Here is a 16,087-nt window from a genome sequence, read left to right on the forward strand (position 1 = left end):
CCATGCTCATGCTAATTAGCATAACAGCACAGTACAACAAGCTTCAAAGCATGGTCCAGAATGCCAGCATGTTAATGTCACCACTGTCCTCTTAACAGTTTCTGATGCTGTCCAGTGATGAACTTCACATCTGGATTCAGTTTTCTTTCTTAAAATTATGCATTTAATTCCTGAACACTGCAGACTGAGTTTGCATAAAATCAGTGGTGGATTGAGGTGGACAGCGGGGGGCAGGGCCACACTCTCTGATTTGAGCTAGAGAATTATGCCACACTTGAGAGGACAGTGAAACTTGTTAACACAGCACGTTAGCATAGCACTAATGGTCAACAGTTATGTTGACCAATAATGTCAACATAACTGCAATGTGCTGTGGTGACTCATTAGTGATCCACTTGATTGATTCATTGCTGATCAAGAAGGTTTTACATTTCCTCCTTATGCTTAATGAAGCGTGTAGTTCCTCCAAAGCATTTTATCCAATCACAAGACTTCTTTTTCTGTGTTCTCCTAACCAATCAGAACCTCTGAGCTCCTGGTCATCCAGTGTTTGTCTAACTTGGTTAAATTTCATGTTTCTAAACACAAAACATGCAAACACAATGCAATGAATGCTGCCATGCACCAGCCAGCCAATCAGCATCCTGCTTGAAACTCCACCTTTTGGGGCAGGGTATGACCCTTCCTGTTACCTGTGATGTCTCTAATTAATCACATGATCAGGAGTGACCTCTGTTTCTTTATGGACGACAACTCGCGTGACGGACAGCTCAGGATGCTGCCGCCGCGCCTCGCTGAGCGCCGCTGCCAGAGCCTTCAAGAGAGACATGAGGGTCAGAACCTGGTCCACGTCAGGATTAACCCAGGACACACTAGCCCCTGGCGTTGTCTGACCAGAACTGCCCCATGATAATCTAGGTCTGTCCCGGGTTAATCTAGGGCTGTTCCCTTTTAATCAGGTTTGGTTTCATTGTTTTCTGTGTCAAGTCTCCTTTACAAAGGTAAGTAATAATGATGTGTTATTGTGACGAGTCAGACACTTACCTGGTCATGGTCGATTTCCGTGTCTCCAGAAATCACGATTCTCTTCTCTATTCTGGTTTCTGAAATTCCTCCTTTTACTGTCTGAAGAGAGTCCGAGACAGTGAAAGTCAGACAACAGAATTTGATATAATGAAGCATCCTTATTGTATCCTCTGTCTGAGTGCTGCCTCAGTTCTACTTCATGTCTTCCAATATTCTCATAGTTCTAATCCCTCGATTGTCTCTTATTTATCTAATGTCCAGCAAAAATCACGTGGTCTGGAAACGTCTGATTGACTGCAGTGCCACTGTAGTGGTTTGTGTTATTGTGGTGAGATAAGATAAAACTTTATTTATCCCCAGCCGGGGAAATTTGGGCATTACAGCGGCTGGAAGAAAAATAGCAAAAGAGATAGAGAAATTAAAAAAAACTAAATAAAAAAAACTATATACATGTTCATATTATACAATAGGTGTGTGTTACCATGATGACAGGTGTTACCTTGGTAATGTGTGTGGTGGTGGTGGTGTTGGAGGTCTCTGCAGTGAAGGTCTGGGAGCTCAGCAACAAACCAGCAGGAGGATCAGAGTCCACTTGGCTCTGAAACACACAAACACACATGTTGCATATGCATAGGTTGAATACATGAAGAGAATGAAAATGTAAATTTGTGCAAGATATTTCGTGTATGTGGTTGTAGGCTGAAGCAAACATAAATCACACATTAGTGCAAAAACAGTCGGAATATGGACTCAGTGCTACATTATCCAACGCTAGAGTTGAACACAGGACTTGCGGTAGCGGAGCAAAGTGCCAGGACAAGAGAAGACAGTATAAACCATCCATACCGTCTCTTATTATGTGGAACGTAAGAAAAGATGGAAGAGCTAACAGTGCTAACCAGACTGCAGTGGGAGTACCGGGAGTGCAGTATCATGTGCTTCATGGAGACGTGGCTGAACGAACTCCTGCCAGACAAGCATGTCACCTTGAACAGATTTCATCTGCTGAGAGCGGTCAGGTGAGCGACAGAGAGCGAAAAGTAGAAGGTTGGGGGTATGGTGATGTTTGTGAACAACAGATGTGTAACCCAAGGCACATCAGTGTTAAGGAGCAGCGCTGCACGAGAGACATAGAACTGATAGCTGTTAGCATTTGGGCATGTTACTTCCCAAGGGAATTCTCAAACGTCATCGTTAACGGCCCCCCTCGGCCAAAGCTGCAGCAGCAAGGAAGTTCCTGCACACTGTAGCTTCACAGCTGCAGACATCAAACCCCCAGGCCTTCCTTCTCAACTCTGGAGACTCCAATCATGCTTCAACTCACTTCTTCAACTCACCCCACCTTCACCCAGTATGTTAAATGCCACACAGGAGACAATAAAACACTGGGCTTACTGTCAGCAAACACTAAGGATGCTAAAAGGTCTTCACCCCTCCCCCCACAGGGCCGATCTGATCACACGCTGGTTCATCTACTCCCTGCCTATATACCCTTGGTAAATAAGGTCAACCATTAGGCATGTGAGAAGATGGTCAGAGGAGTCCAGTATTGACCACTGACGGGGAAGTCTGAGGACAAAACTGAGCTAAAGATGGTGCAGAGGGAGCTGAAGAAGGAGATTACGAGAGGCGAGGACAACTACGGGGGGAAGCTGGAGGAGCACCTTCAGGGGAACAACGCCAGAGAAGTTTGGAGGGGCCTGAAAACCATCTAAGGCCACAGCAGTGGCAGCGGCAGGGGCCCTGAATCTGGTGATCAGGAATGGTCAAATGAACTGACTATTTTTCAACAGATTTGATTTTGCATCACTGACACCAGCAGCTCTGTCCTCACACCCCTTCACCCTACTTCACTCCACTCCACCTGTTTTTGACAAATTAATGATGTTTAAAGGAATTATTAATTATCTTTTCATGATCTACTCTCATGAATGATAGTAAAACTCATCTGTTACATGCTATACAAATAACAAGACACATAAAGACTGTCCTCACCCCCGGAGCTTCATAGGTGAGAGTCTTCCTCATCACTGGGACCTCCTGATAGTGAAAGAGAGAACATTTATAAGTCAAAAAACATTTTTTATTAACTTCCTGATTAGGTTGTAATTCTTAAAATTTCCTAAAATTACAACTGATCTGTACTGCCTTCATATCATCAGCAGATGGGGCAGGAGTCACAGGGGCAGGAGTCACCTGGGCAGAAGTCAATGGGACAGGAATAGCTGGGGCAGAAGTCAATGGGACAGGAGTCACCTGGGCAGGGGTCAATGGGACAGGAATAGCTGGGGCAGAAGTCAATGGGACAGGGGTCACCTGGGTAGTGCTTAATGAGACAGGAGTCGGGTAGGAGTTGCTGGAACAGGGACCACTGGGGCAGGTTTAATTTCGGCATGTTTCTATCTTACGTGTTACCTCCTTCAGAGGTTCAGACTCATCGTTATCGTCGTCACTGTGGTCGGATGGCTGTGTCTGATTGACCAAACAGGGAGAACACCTGGAGGTGGGCCGGGGTAAAGAGGGAGGAGGGGAGTTTTCTCTGAACCACCACCCTCCCTCATCCTCTGAGTCATCGGCGACCTCGTCGTCATGGTAACGCTGATTCCCAGTGGGTTGACAACCCAGAACAGAACGGGTTCCGGTGCTGGGGCTGTTGTTAGCTTCCAGGCTAGTTAGCTCCTGCTCACTGTGACTAATTGCAAAGTTAGCATTAATGCCATCCTGATTAGCATCATTAACACCTAGGCTATGAGCATGTCTAACAGCAGCCTCCATGGCTTCCTCCACTGCTGCCTGTGCTAACACACTGATAGCATCTTCACTAGCATCACTAGCATCGTCATCACTAGCCTGGCTACTAGGCTCATCATCACTGACATCAGCATCAATGATGTCATGTTTTTCTGTAGGACTGTTAGCCTGGTTAGTATCATTAGCACTGTTCCCGTCATCACCACTAGCCCATTCTTCTGTGACTTCATCAGCATGACTCATGCAGGCCCCCGGTGGAGGAGGCGGGGGGGTACTGGGGGGCAGGCCCAGAAGATTTCCCGTTGCTACCTGAGGCTGGTCTGCCATTGGCTTGTCCTGGTCACATGGCTCCGTCATCAAGAAGACCGTTTCCATCTTCTCCGATGTCTGAAAAAGGAAGTGAAAAGAAGAACAAATTGTTCAGGTACACAGGTGGTAGGGGGCGGAGCAACAGCTCATTACCACTCAGGGTTTCACAGGCACGCACTTGTAATATTAACCAGGGTTTACTAAATAGTAAGCACCAGTGGGTACTTACCCAAAGTACCCTCACAAGTACCACAAAGCAGGGTTAATGGGTTAGCAGGTTTGTTCAGCTGTCATGTCGTCAGGTCTGTTGATGTGTCTGTTCACAGCGTCACGTCTTGTTATACACTTCCTATTTTATTGTGAAACCCTAACTCTCCTCTCGTTTCAGACCCTTGACTTCCTGGTGTCCTTCCCGCCTGTCTGATTGTCTGCCCCGCCCTGATTGTCTCCACCTGTTCATTGTTACATCATGTATATATAGTCTGCGTCTCCCTTTGCCCCTGTTGTTATTGCTACCCCTGTCATAGTGTTACCAGAGTCTTGTCTTGTCCTGTTCTTTTGCCTTTTTGAACCTCAGTGCCTTTTGTTGTCTGATTTTTGGAAAGAACCTTTTGTGAATAAACCAGCCTGTGAGCTCGCCTTTAATTCGTGTCTGTGTTCTGCCTGTGAAGCCGTGTGATCCCAGCAGAACAAACTGAAGCTTCATGTTGTGGTTTTTAGTCACAGGAACCTTCATCGTTCAGTCGTTGATGCAGAAAATCATTTTTCCTGTTTGCTTCAGGTGATATTAACACTTTAAATCTGACTCAGCTGATCTTCAGCACACTAAAAGAGTGACGAAGGCACAGAAACTAGAGAGCGCTTTGGATCCTGGTTTATGTTTGGTCTGTTTTACACTGCTGGTGCTGAAGCTGCTAGAAGACCGATTAGAAAACCGATGAGTCTATTGATAATAATCACAGATAATATTCAATCAATAAAGTTCATTTCACTTTGACTCGTGCAGAAACCGAAGCGACCTCCTCGTGTCCTCCACTAGGGGACAGAGTCAGACCTGAATCCAGGTCCTGAGTCTCATGTTTAAATGTGCTGCATCAGTTGAAAGCCTCAGAACGTGCAGTTAGAAATAAACAGGAGGCTCTGAGAGCGACTGAGAGCTCAAAGAAACAGATGAGCTGATGAGTTTCAGCAGCAGCAGCTTCCTGACACCCCCCCCTCTCAGATTACTGACAGCAGTGTTGCTGTTTGCTCTAATGACTCTTTCTGTTCTTCATCGCTCTCCATTATAACAACCTGTTCCTCTGGCTGAAGGAGGCAGCTCGTGACTCTTTATATGAACACACACACAGTCTGATGAAAAAAAAAATGGGTTAACAAAGAAAGTTGATGGCCTCTGTCCTGATACCATCATCTCTGACTGTGTCGTGGAGATGCAGTTCATGAAAGCCTGGCTATGTTGAATTTGCTAGCACCCCCCTCAGTCATCATTTATCTAACAACAGTTCTAATTACAGATGATTTTTAACATTTTGCTGTTAATCCTCTTCAAAAACAGATCACACTGAACACTGGAACTTACACAGTCTTTGCCAAATATTAATATACTGTTTGTGAAAATCTGAATATCTAAACATGTCCTGACCTGATGTCTCAAGGATGATAGTGAAGCACAGAATTGTTAAATTTAGCTCCAAAGAGTTTGTAATGGATGTGTTGTGTATGAACAGCTAGACCAGGATCAGTGATGTATCCATGCTGCTGGGACCTTTAGAACACACAGGTAGACAGACAGTTAGACTGGCACCTTCAGCAGGTTGTGTTCTCTGAAGGTTTTTTGTTCTCTGGCCGACCTCAGCAGAGCAGTCAGCTCAGGAGACATTTCATCGAATGTCGGTTTGGGCTGCACACAAACACGCACACAAACAAACACGAACAAAGGTTAGAAAGACAGAAACAAGAGGCAGAAACTTAGGATCTATTTTTGATTCTCAGTAGAAACTCAGAGCCAGGCTGCAGCCATGCAGGGGGTGTGACAATAGGGGGTGAGACCAAAGGGACATGATCTGATATGGCGTTGAGCGTAGATTTGTTAGTTATTAGTCTATAATTACTAACCAGTGTTTGTTAGTTGGCAAGCTATAGTGAACGAGTGTAATTCAAAACTGATTTTACGATGAAGACGAGGCAGATCGCAGGGTCCGCTGGACAGCGTGCCAGACCAGCCCCCCTTACTAAACTAAGAGAGGAAATCCCAACATAAAAGTAGCTTCTAACGGAAAACATCCAGAGTGAAGACGCGCTCCCACAGCTTATCCAGCAAGCCATTTCATAGACATGCATGTCTGCCCTTAGTCAAGGCCTCACCAACCACACAATGTAATGACTTCAGCACAGCTAAATATGAACAAAAATTCTATGAGGTCTTCAACTCCCACCTCAGGAAGAATTTGCCATGCATCCCGGGGAAGTGTGGGAATATGGAATCCAAATTAGGCCTTTTCAAAGCCACCATTGTTGAGGCAGCTGGGGGGAGCTGTGGTCAGAAAGTTGTTGGTGTCTGTAGTAGCAGCTACCTATGAACCTGCTCATGGACACCAATGGTGAAGCAGACCGTCAAGCTGAAGAAGGAGACCTCTGGGGCTCGCTTGGCCCAGAGGTCTCCTGAAGGAGCAGACATGTACCAGGAGGCCAGAAGGGCAGCAGCTTCGGTGATCGCCACAGCAAAAATACTTGTGAGGAAGAGGTTCAGGGAGGCTATAGAGAAGGAGATTTAGTCGGCCTCAAGGACGTTCTGGAAAACCGAGACGACACAGGCAGGGAAAGCAGAGCTTGGCTCAGGCTGTGGTCAGTCGTGGAGGAGAACTGCTGATCCTGACTGGGAATATTGCTGAGCTGGGGAAAGAGCACTTTGAGGAGGTGTGGAAGAGATTTATCCTGAGCTGAAGGCTCTGGTTTCTGTAGGGCTGACTTGGTTGATGTGCTTCTTCATGGAGGTCAGGGGCAGAGCATGTGACGTGGCAGACCACTGTGGTGGTTTTTAAAGGGACGGTGTGCTGCAATTATTGAGGTATCACACTTGCTCAGCCTCCTAGAGAAGCGGTTTGTCGTACCTGGATTGCTGTATCTGGAAAGTGTTGCTGAGGAGAGAGATGTCTGGACAACTTTCCTTAGGCCAGCCCTGTTATGTTGTATTGATCCATATTAGCCAATGCCAGTTTAACTAACTAGTCTTTTTGTCATAACTTGAGTCGAAGTCACATGTCTTTGCGTCTACACCTCTGGTTGTAAAAACAAAGATCTGAAGCATTGTAGATCAAGGTTTACAGCTGTATCTTCTAGCACAGGGTTAGGGGTTAGGGTTAGGGGTTAGGCTCTTTCATCCCTCTGATGCGGCTCCTAATTAATGAGCATTTATTTAAACTGTATTTTATTTTAGTCCGTTGGTTTCTAAACAAATCGCTCACGCTCACAGATGACAGCTTATGATCCTGTGTAAACATTTTATTTGCCTATTATTTAGCATATATTCATATTTTTTCATTGTTCAGTGAAATAGTTCTTTTATTATTCAGGTTGACGGCTGACTGCACGCAGGATGACGGCACGCAGAGAGTGGACGGCAGACATTGAGAATTTTACTTGGAAGAACCTTCAACCCAACGTCTTTTTGTCGGACTTCAAAATGTTTTAGTTGCACTCAGAAATGTCATTTTGTTTTCTCTGCAGTCGTTCAGTGATTTCATAGATGCAACACATTATAGTTTGTTTGTACAAATCATATAAAGGCAAAAAACGTTGTCTGCAGTGTTATTTCATTTTAAATGTCAAAGGGTTTTGTGGCTCCCAGTGTTTTCTTTACTGTGGGAAACGGGTCCAAATGGCTCTTTGAGTGGTAAAGGTTGCCGACCCCTGTTCTAGCCACTGAGAATCGAAGATTTTCTGGGTTCTTGAAAACCCTTCAAACAATGAAAAAAGCTTAAAGCCAAAGGAACCAATCAAAACAAATCGACCGACAAGGAGTGAAGTGCAGTACAACAGAAATAAGCCCTGCTCAGCAGCCAAAAAACTGCAAAAAACACTGGATAAATGAACCCAACAAACAAGAGAAAGCAAAAAAGACATGAACAAAATCTGTTGTTGCTCCCTTTGCACCATTTTGATCAGAGGAGGAACAGAAACAAAATGGTATCTGGGAGAAAGTGAAGGGGGAAGCTGCTGGGAGTTTAAACTGAACACTGCAGTTCCACACTGCCCCCTGCTGGAGGAGAAACACTGACGTCCAAACAGCAGAACAGGATGTCTGAAGTCTCACTGTTCACTGACTGATGAAACCTCTGACAGAAAAACACGTCTTCAGATTAAAGTGCTGAAAGTATTCACGTGACCAACATGTAACACCTGATGTCCACCTGGTTTATCAGATTCCTGCAGTTTTTTGGAGCTGAGGTGTTCAGTTTGAACTGGCTCAGATGAGCCTTTGTTGAGCCACATTTCCTGTTTTAGCACTGCGGGGGTTAATGTGTCACTGCCAGGTCGCTGTATTTGCTCCTCATGCTTGTTTCCATGCTGACCAACAACCAACAAATCAGCGTACCACTCTGGAGAAGGAGGGCGATGTCCTGCCTGTCAGACCTGGTGAGGGAGCAGGGCTCGGGTTTGACTCATCCAAGGGGGATTTAGGAGGGACGGGTGGGGTCAAACATGAGATCACAGAGGCTCCACCCCCATGGAGGTCCAGACTTCTGACTCCACCTCCTCTAGTGTCATTCCCACTAGTTACATCATTGATGAAGTCACTGACACCGAGCGGTAGCTCAGACGGAGAGGTTGGCGTCTTCACCTCACGGATCGTGATTAATGGTCCCCCTGTGATGACATCATCGGCAGTCGACAGTGGAATGATTCTGACCTGCATGTCCATCTCGATGCTCCCTGTTGTCGTGGTAACATCAGAGCTGTCGTCCCTTGTTGTCATGGTGATGACCCTGCCAGAGGTAGTGTCATAGCTACGCCCTACAGTATAGCTCTTCTCTCTGATTGGCTGAGGGAGAACTAGGTTTGTTATGATTCCGCTCTCCTGGAGTGCACAGGTGAGCAACATCAACACACACACACACACACACACACACACACACACACACACACACAACTCAGTGGACCTACCGTTGTCGGGCTGCTGTCCAGTGGGATGGTCTGAGAGGCAGGCATACAGACATACAGACAGAAGACGGACAATACAGATAGACAGAAAGACATACAGGCAGACAGATATAGAGGTAGACAGACAGACAGACAGACATAGAATAAGGATAGACATACAGACAGGCAAGCAGACAGACAGACACAGAGAGAGACAGTCCATAAATTCATTGACTTAGAACATCTGGTTCTGTTCCAGAATTAAGACTTAAGTCTGTGGTTAGTTCAGGTGTCTGTAATAACAGCAGAACAGACAAATGTCCCTTCTGTCTGTTAGTCAAGTGTCTGTGGTTAGTTCAGGTGTCTGTAATAACAGTGGGACAGTCAAGTGTCTGTGGTTAGTTCAGGTGTCTGTAATAACAGTGGGGCAGTCAAGTGTCTGTGGTTAGTTCAGGTGTCAGTGATAACAGCAGGACAAATGTGGGTCTGTGTCTAGTTCAGGTGTCTGTAATAACTGTGGGACAAATGTAGGTCTGTGGATAGTTCAGGTGTCTGTAATAATAGTGGGACAGTCAAGTGTCTGTGGTTAGTTCAGGTGTCTGTAATAACAGTGGGACAGTCAAGTGTCTGTGGTTAGTTCAGGTGTCTGTAATAACAGTGGGACAGTCAAGTGTCTGTGGTTAGTTCAGGTGTCTGTAATAACAGCAGGACAAGTGTGGGTCTGTGTTTAGTTCAGGTGTCTGTAATAACTGTGGGACAAATGTAGGTCTGTGGATAGTTCAGGTGTCTGTAATAACAGTGGGACAGTCAAGTGTCTGTGGTTAGTTCAGGTGTCAGTGATAACAGTGGGACAGTCAAGTGTCTGTGGTTACTTCAGGTGTCTGTAATAACAGTGGGGCAGTCAAGTTTCTGTGGTTAGTCCAGGTGTCTGTAATAACAGTGGGACAGTCAAGTGTCTGTGGTTAGTTCAGGTGTCAGTGATAACAGTGGGACAGTCAAGTGTCTGTGGTTAGTTCAGGTGTCTGTAATAACAGTGGGACAAATGTGGGTCTGTGGTTAGTTCAGGTGTCTTTAATAACAGTGGAACAGTCAAGTGTCTGTGGTTAGTTCAGGTGTCTTTAATAACAGTGGGACAGTCAAGTGCCTGTGGTTAGTTCAGGTGTCTGTAATAACAGTGGGACAAATGTGGGTCTGTGGTTAGTTCAGGTGTCTTTAATAACAGTGGAACAGTCAAGTGTCTATGGTTAGTTCAGGTGTCAGTGATAACAGTGGGACAGTCAACTGTCTGTGGTTAGTTCAGGTGTCAGTGATAACAGCACTCCTTTCTCTGGTTATATCTGATAACATCAGTGAAATTGCAGCACTGACTGAGGTGGTGCATTACATTTATTCACCAGTAGATGGCTCTGAGTTCATATGTGCAGATAAACAGAGTCACCCCTCTCCTCACCTCATCTAGTTCCAGCGGTTCAATCATCGGGGAGTCATCTACTCGTCGTAGGGGTGAGGAGGCAAGACGTTTCTCCCATTCTGTCATCCCTCCACCTGCTCCTCCTCCTCCCGCTCCTCCCTCTAAGAAGGAGCGTCTGAGAGCGCTGATGGTGCTCTGAGGTTTTTGCTCCTCCTCTGGACTCCCCAACGTTTCCTGAGGATCAGCAGCAGAGAGAAACACTGAGTCTCTATTAGGAGAGAAGACCAAAACATCAAGAAGACTGATATCGGTCTTACCTGAGTTTTCAAGTCTTCATCCTGGTCAGACTGACAGACAGACAGACAGACAGACAGACAGGTTAGTGTTAGGAGAGTTTTCCCATTTATCTACTAACTAGTTTAACCATTATGGTGCTTCCAGACATAAAGTAGTTGCCTCCATTGCTTTCAATGTAAAGACAGTAACTGCAGCGAAACTATTGGAAAGGCTGATTTTACTGATCTGAGTTCACTGAATGATTCGTGTCTTCACCAGCAAAGAACAGACAGAAGAAGAGAAACATCAGCTTCAGCCTAATGATGAGACAATGAACATTGTTTATAATACCACTTAGTTTAATTGATCATATCATATTGCTAATCCGTTCATATGTTTTAAATGATGCCCTGCTCTGTTTAGCTCTGTGATGAAACTATAGGACTTTGTTGTTAGGCTGGTGGGATCTGAGGGAACTGATGCTATTGGGTGGCAGCTGCTCGCCGTCTGGAAGCAGCTTCACTGTACAGGTCAGCAGTACCTCAGTAACCGTCAGGTCTCCATCCAAAGCTGTATCGGTCAGCTCAGTCTTAAAACAAAACCACACAAAGGTTAGTTTCATGTTCAGTGTGACAGTTTACATTATCAACAGGTAGCTTCAGTTTTATTAAGTGACACTAAAACCTCACAGAGCTCACAGCAAGCAGTGATCGATTATAACTCATCTTCATCATTTGTATTTACTTTGTTCCAAGTCAACAAACATGGGCTGCTTCAAGTGAGACAGGTGAGGCAGGAGAGACAGGTGAGACAAGCCAGGTAGGAGAGACAGGTAAGGCAGGATAAACAGGTGAGGCAGGAGAGACAGGTGAGGCAGCTGAGACAAGCCAGGTAGGAGAGACAGGTGAGACAGGTGAGGCAGCTGAGACAGGTGAGGCAGCTGAGACAGGTGAGACAACTGAGGCAGGTGAGACAGGTGAGACAACTGAGGCATGTGAGGCAGGTGAGACAGGTGAGACAACTGAGGCAGGTGAGACAGGTGAGACAAGTGAGGCATGTGAGACAAGTGAGGCAGGTGAGACGCATGAGGTAAGTGAGGCAGGTGAGGAAGGTGAGATGAGTGAGGCAGATGAAACAGGTGAGGCAGCTGAGACAGGTGAGGCAGGTGAGACAGGTGAGGCAGCTGAGACAAGCGAGGTAGGTGAGACAGGTGAGACAACTGAGGCAGGTGAGACAGGTGAGAAAACTGAGGCATGTGAGACAAGTCAGGCAGGTGAGACGCATGAGGTAAGTGAGGCAGGTGAGGAAGGTGAGATGAGTGAGGCAGGTGAGATGAGTGAGGCAGATGAAACAGTGGGGATAGGTGAGATAGGTGAGGTAAATGAGGCAGATGACACAGGTGACAAGTGAAACAAGTGAGGCAGGTGAGTCAGGTGTTAATTACCTTGGTGTCATGTTTCTGAGGCGTCAGAGGACTCTGCTGAGAAGTCTCTCTGGTCTCCTCTTTCTCCTCCTCTTCCTCATTCTGCTGCAACTCCTCTTTATGCACCTCCATCCTCTCCTGCACCTCCTCCCCTAATACCAGAACGTCCTCAACTAGGAGATTGAAGACCAGGTGAGGAGAATGGGGCGTTAGTTTCACAGTTTCAGTCACCTGGTCGAGTGTTTTCCATCTGATTGATTGTTTTCTGCACCTTGCTCCGCTGTCCTCTCCTCCATCCTCCTCTCAGGTGTCACCGTGGTGATGAGGTCACTAACAGCAATGGCTTTAGACGCGCCATACAGCCCTGTACCCATGTCTACACACACACACACACACACACACACACACACCAGCTGTAATGTCAACAACCACAGAAAGAGACCACTGTGATGCTGTCAGCCAAGCTGTCCTCGTGTTTATCAGCAGCAAAGCATCATGGCTGCTCGTTGCCAAGGCAACGGCATGTTCAGCCAATCGGAGCTCAGGGAGCATGCAAAGCAGCCTGGGTGAATCAGCCAATCAGCATTCAGAACCACCACGAAGCCATGACCTGTTATTACGTTACATTATTATAAGATACAATATATATACAAGTTTAACGATGCTAGTTACACTAAAGATACTTATAATGCTAACATGACCCTTGAAGGTCAGACCTCCTTCCTGTCAAGTTCACAGAAGAGCAACGAAGGTCGACTAGGAAGAGGCAGAGCTAAAATTAGGATATAGAAAGGTGATTCCCTGCCCCACGGACAAGGGGGGGCATTTAGATATTTGTAAAATGCTGAAACATGATACTGAAGTGTTGGAAAAGGAGGCTGTGCTTCAACAAAGGGGTTCTTGGTGGAGTGATAAATCCAAAATCCAGTGAGAATATAACAAGAAGTATGAAAAGGTAGCACATCCCAAGTTGTCATGTTTATTTGGCTCACATCACAATAGAAAAGTGTTTACACATTTCAGCACAGGGCCCTCATCGGGCATTTGAAGTACACTGGTTCAGTTCAATAATACATGAAAGAGCATGGTTAGCAGACAGCTGGGAGTCGGACCCAAGAATTTAGGAACCAATCACTCTTCTCACTTTTCCCATGGCTCTAGATATAAAGATCAATCACAAATATTTAGTTAAATCTAATTCAAAAGCCATGACATGCAATATGAAGCACTACAAAACAGTTTGTGGCCATCATTGATTCACTATTTGAACCATATTTGTGAGTATTATTTCATTAGTGCATAATAGAATGGCCTAATAAATCTACAGAAAAGTCCGCCACGCTGCCTTTTTAGATATTTTCTGATATTGATGTACTTTGTCAATATTTCATTATAAGTGATGGATCAGACTGAAAACACCTGGTTTCTTTTTAACTATGATCATAACCTGTCACAAAAAGTAGCATTCTGTCTGTTCAGGACACCCCAGTAGCTCACCTGGTGGAGCTCCAGGATTGATTCCAACCACAGGCCCTTTACTCCCCCCCCCCCCCCCCCCCCCCCCCCCCCCCCTTCCTGTCTCTCTTCATCTTCACTATCTAATAATAAAAGACAAAAACATCTGTCGGATTATGTTATTGATGACAGGATGGAGGTCTGACTACCTAATCACATGAGCAGAAACAGAGGACCTGATTGGACAGAAATGAACATAGCCTATCCCAGGTGTGTCTGAATGAAGCAGAGCCCCTCCAGCCAATCAGGACACAGCATTCCCTGGCAAGCTGAATGAAGCGAAGCATTCAGTGCTGTGGCCAATCCCAGTGCAGTACTACTACAGTACTACTGCAGCCAGCAGCTGTGTTACTGCAGTAATGAGCTCTACCTGTGTGTGTATCACCATTGGCTTTGGGGGATAGTGTGATGGCTGGAGAGCCAATCAGAGAGGACGTGGCCCTGGAAGCTGAGGACCAATCAAACATTCTGGTCACCAACAAGTACAAGAAAGAACTGACCTATCAAAGAGTGGGACTCTGGAACATGGACTCTCATAATGCTACCACTGAGAACAGTATAACTATGAGACAACAACTACTACTGCTACTGAGACCAGAACCACTACTACTGAGTCCAGAACCACTGCTACTGAGACCAGAACCACTACTACTGAGACCAGAACCACTGCTCCTGAGACCAGAACCACTACTCCTGAGACCAGAACCACTACTACTGAGACCAGAACTACCACCAACAAGCTCAAGAAAACTGCTGGAACCAGTACCACAACTACTGTGACCAGTACATCTATTACTACATAGGGACACGTAGCAGCATGATGCCTACTGCTGGCTCAGTATTACTAATACTGGTCCGAGTACTTTGACAGCTGGGACCAAAATTAAAATGGTGGGGACCAGGAATACCACTACTAGGACCAGTACTACCACTACTACTGAGATAAATACCATTACTACTAGGACCAATACTACTACTACTACTCCAGAGACCAATACTATAACTACTGTGACCAGAAGTACAATTAGTGGAACGAAGTACAGCAACTATATTTCTGATACTTATACCAGTGCAATAACTACTGGGACCAGAAACTAGGACTACTGAAAGTAGTACTATGACTATCAGGAGCAGAACTACTGTTACTACTACAAGGACTACTAATATCAGGTCCAGCACTACTAGGACCAGAATGACTGATACTGCAACCAGTACTAGGCCTACTGGCACCAGAACTACAACTACTGGGATCAATACTACTACTACTGAGACCAGTACTTTAACTACAGAAACCAGAACTGCTACTACTACTGTGACCAGAAGTACAACTATTACTGAGATTAGTATAAATACTACTGGAACAAAGATTATTAAAAATAGGACAAGTACTACCACAGGCACCAGAACTAGCATGATCAGTACGAGTACCTCCATCCAGGCTGCGGCTCAGCAGGTTCCTCTTGCTGATGCATCTTGGGAAATGTGGTGCAGGTCTGGAGATCTGAGCGCTGGCTCTGCGACTCTGGATCTGAGTTCGACCGCTGTAGCGAAACTTTGATCCCAGAGACAGCAGCTTCTTGGGGGTTTCTTCTGGAGACATCAGCCTGACAGACAGACAGGGAGGTGGAGGGGGGCAAGAGACAGACAGGGAGGTGGAGGGGGGCAAGAGACAGACAGGGAGGTGGAGGGGGGCAGGGAGTGAGAGACAGACAGGGAGGTGGAGGGGGGCAGGGAGCGAGAGACAGACAGGGAGGTGGAGGGGGGCAGGGAGCGAGAGACAGACAGGGAGGTGGAGGGGGGCAGGGAGCGAGAGACAGGGAAGGCAAGGCAGACAGACAGTTGTCAAATCTTGTGACAAGTCATTTCAAGTCATCAGGTCATGTGACATCATGTCATGTGACATCATGTGACATGTTGTGTTGCATCACATCATGACCTTGAACACATCACAGACTCCGACTGACTGACCTGAAGAAGGAATGATGCTCCACACAGACTTTCCACAGCCTTTTAGCTGCTCTGTGGTTTAGCAGCTTGAAACCAATGGTAGACTCAAACTGGTCAAACTGGAGACATACAAAGAGACTCAAACTGGTCAAACTGGAGATGGACAGACAGATCAGTGATTCATTGACAGCTGTGTTTCATGATGTTAGTGAAATGTCTCTTCTGACTCTCATCAGCTGGTTTATATTTATCTTCACATTTATTTTGTAGGAAATGATTTTCATACGTTC

At 45.9% G+C, this 16,087-nt stretch overlaps 1 protein-coding gene across 1 annotated transcript in view; it reads right to left on the reverse strand.

The window, feature by feature from the left end:
• Nucleotides 1-703: 703 nt before the first annotated feature.
• The window catches only part of epb41l3a (erythrocyte membrane protein band 4.1-like 3a), a 29,378-nt gene continuing 13,994 nt past the window's right edge, over nt 704-16,087 (reverse strand). Inside the window, exons 11-25 of the mRNA XM_041961041.1 lie at nt 15,819-15,916; nt 15,279-15,454; nt 14,221-14,298; nt 12,607-12,711; nt 12,357-12,508; nt 11,454-11,501; nt 10,954-10,983; nt 10,676-10,870; nt 8,681-9,163; nt 5,891-5,986; nt 4,087-4,164; nt 3,022-3,066; nt 1,526-1,624; nt 1,045-1,125; nt 704-814 (exon numbers count right to left, since the gene is read on the reverse strand). Of these exons, the coding sequence (XP_041816975.1) occupies nt 704-814; nt 1,045-1,125; nt 1,526-1,624; nt 3,022-3,066; nt 4,087-4,164; nt 5,891-5,986; nt 8,681-9,163; nt 10,676-10,870; nt 10,954-10,983; nt 11,454-11,501; nt 12,357-12,508; nt 12,607-12,711; nt 14,221-14,298; nt 15,279-15,454; nt 15,819-15,916 (1,875 nt within the window). The remainder of the gene's footprint in view (nt 815-1,044; nt 1,126-1,525; nt 1,625-3,021; nt 3,067-4,086; nt 4,165-5,890; nt 5,987-8,680; nt 9,164-10,675; nt 10,871-10,953; nt 10,984-11,453; nt 11,502-12,356; nt 12,509-12,606; nt 12,712-14,220; nt 14,299-15,278; nt 15,455-15,818; nt 15,917-16,087) is intronic.

This window comes from Chelmon rostratus, chromosome 20, assembly GCF_017976325.1.
Source record: "Chelmon rostratus isolate fCheRos1 chromosome 20, fCheRos1.pri, whole genome shotgun sequence".
In the NCBI taxonomy this organism is placed as follows: Eukaryota; Metazoa; Chordata; class Actinopteri; order Chaetodontiformes; family Chaetodontidae; genus Chelmon; species Chelmon rostratus.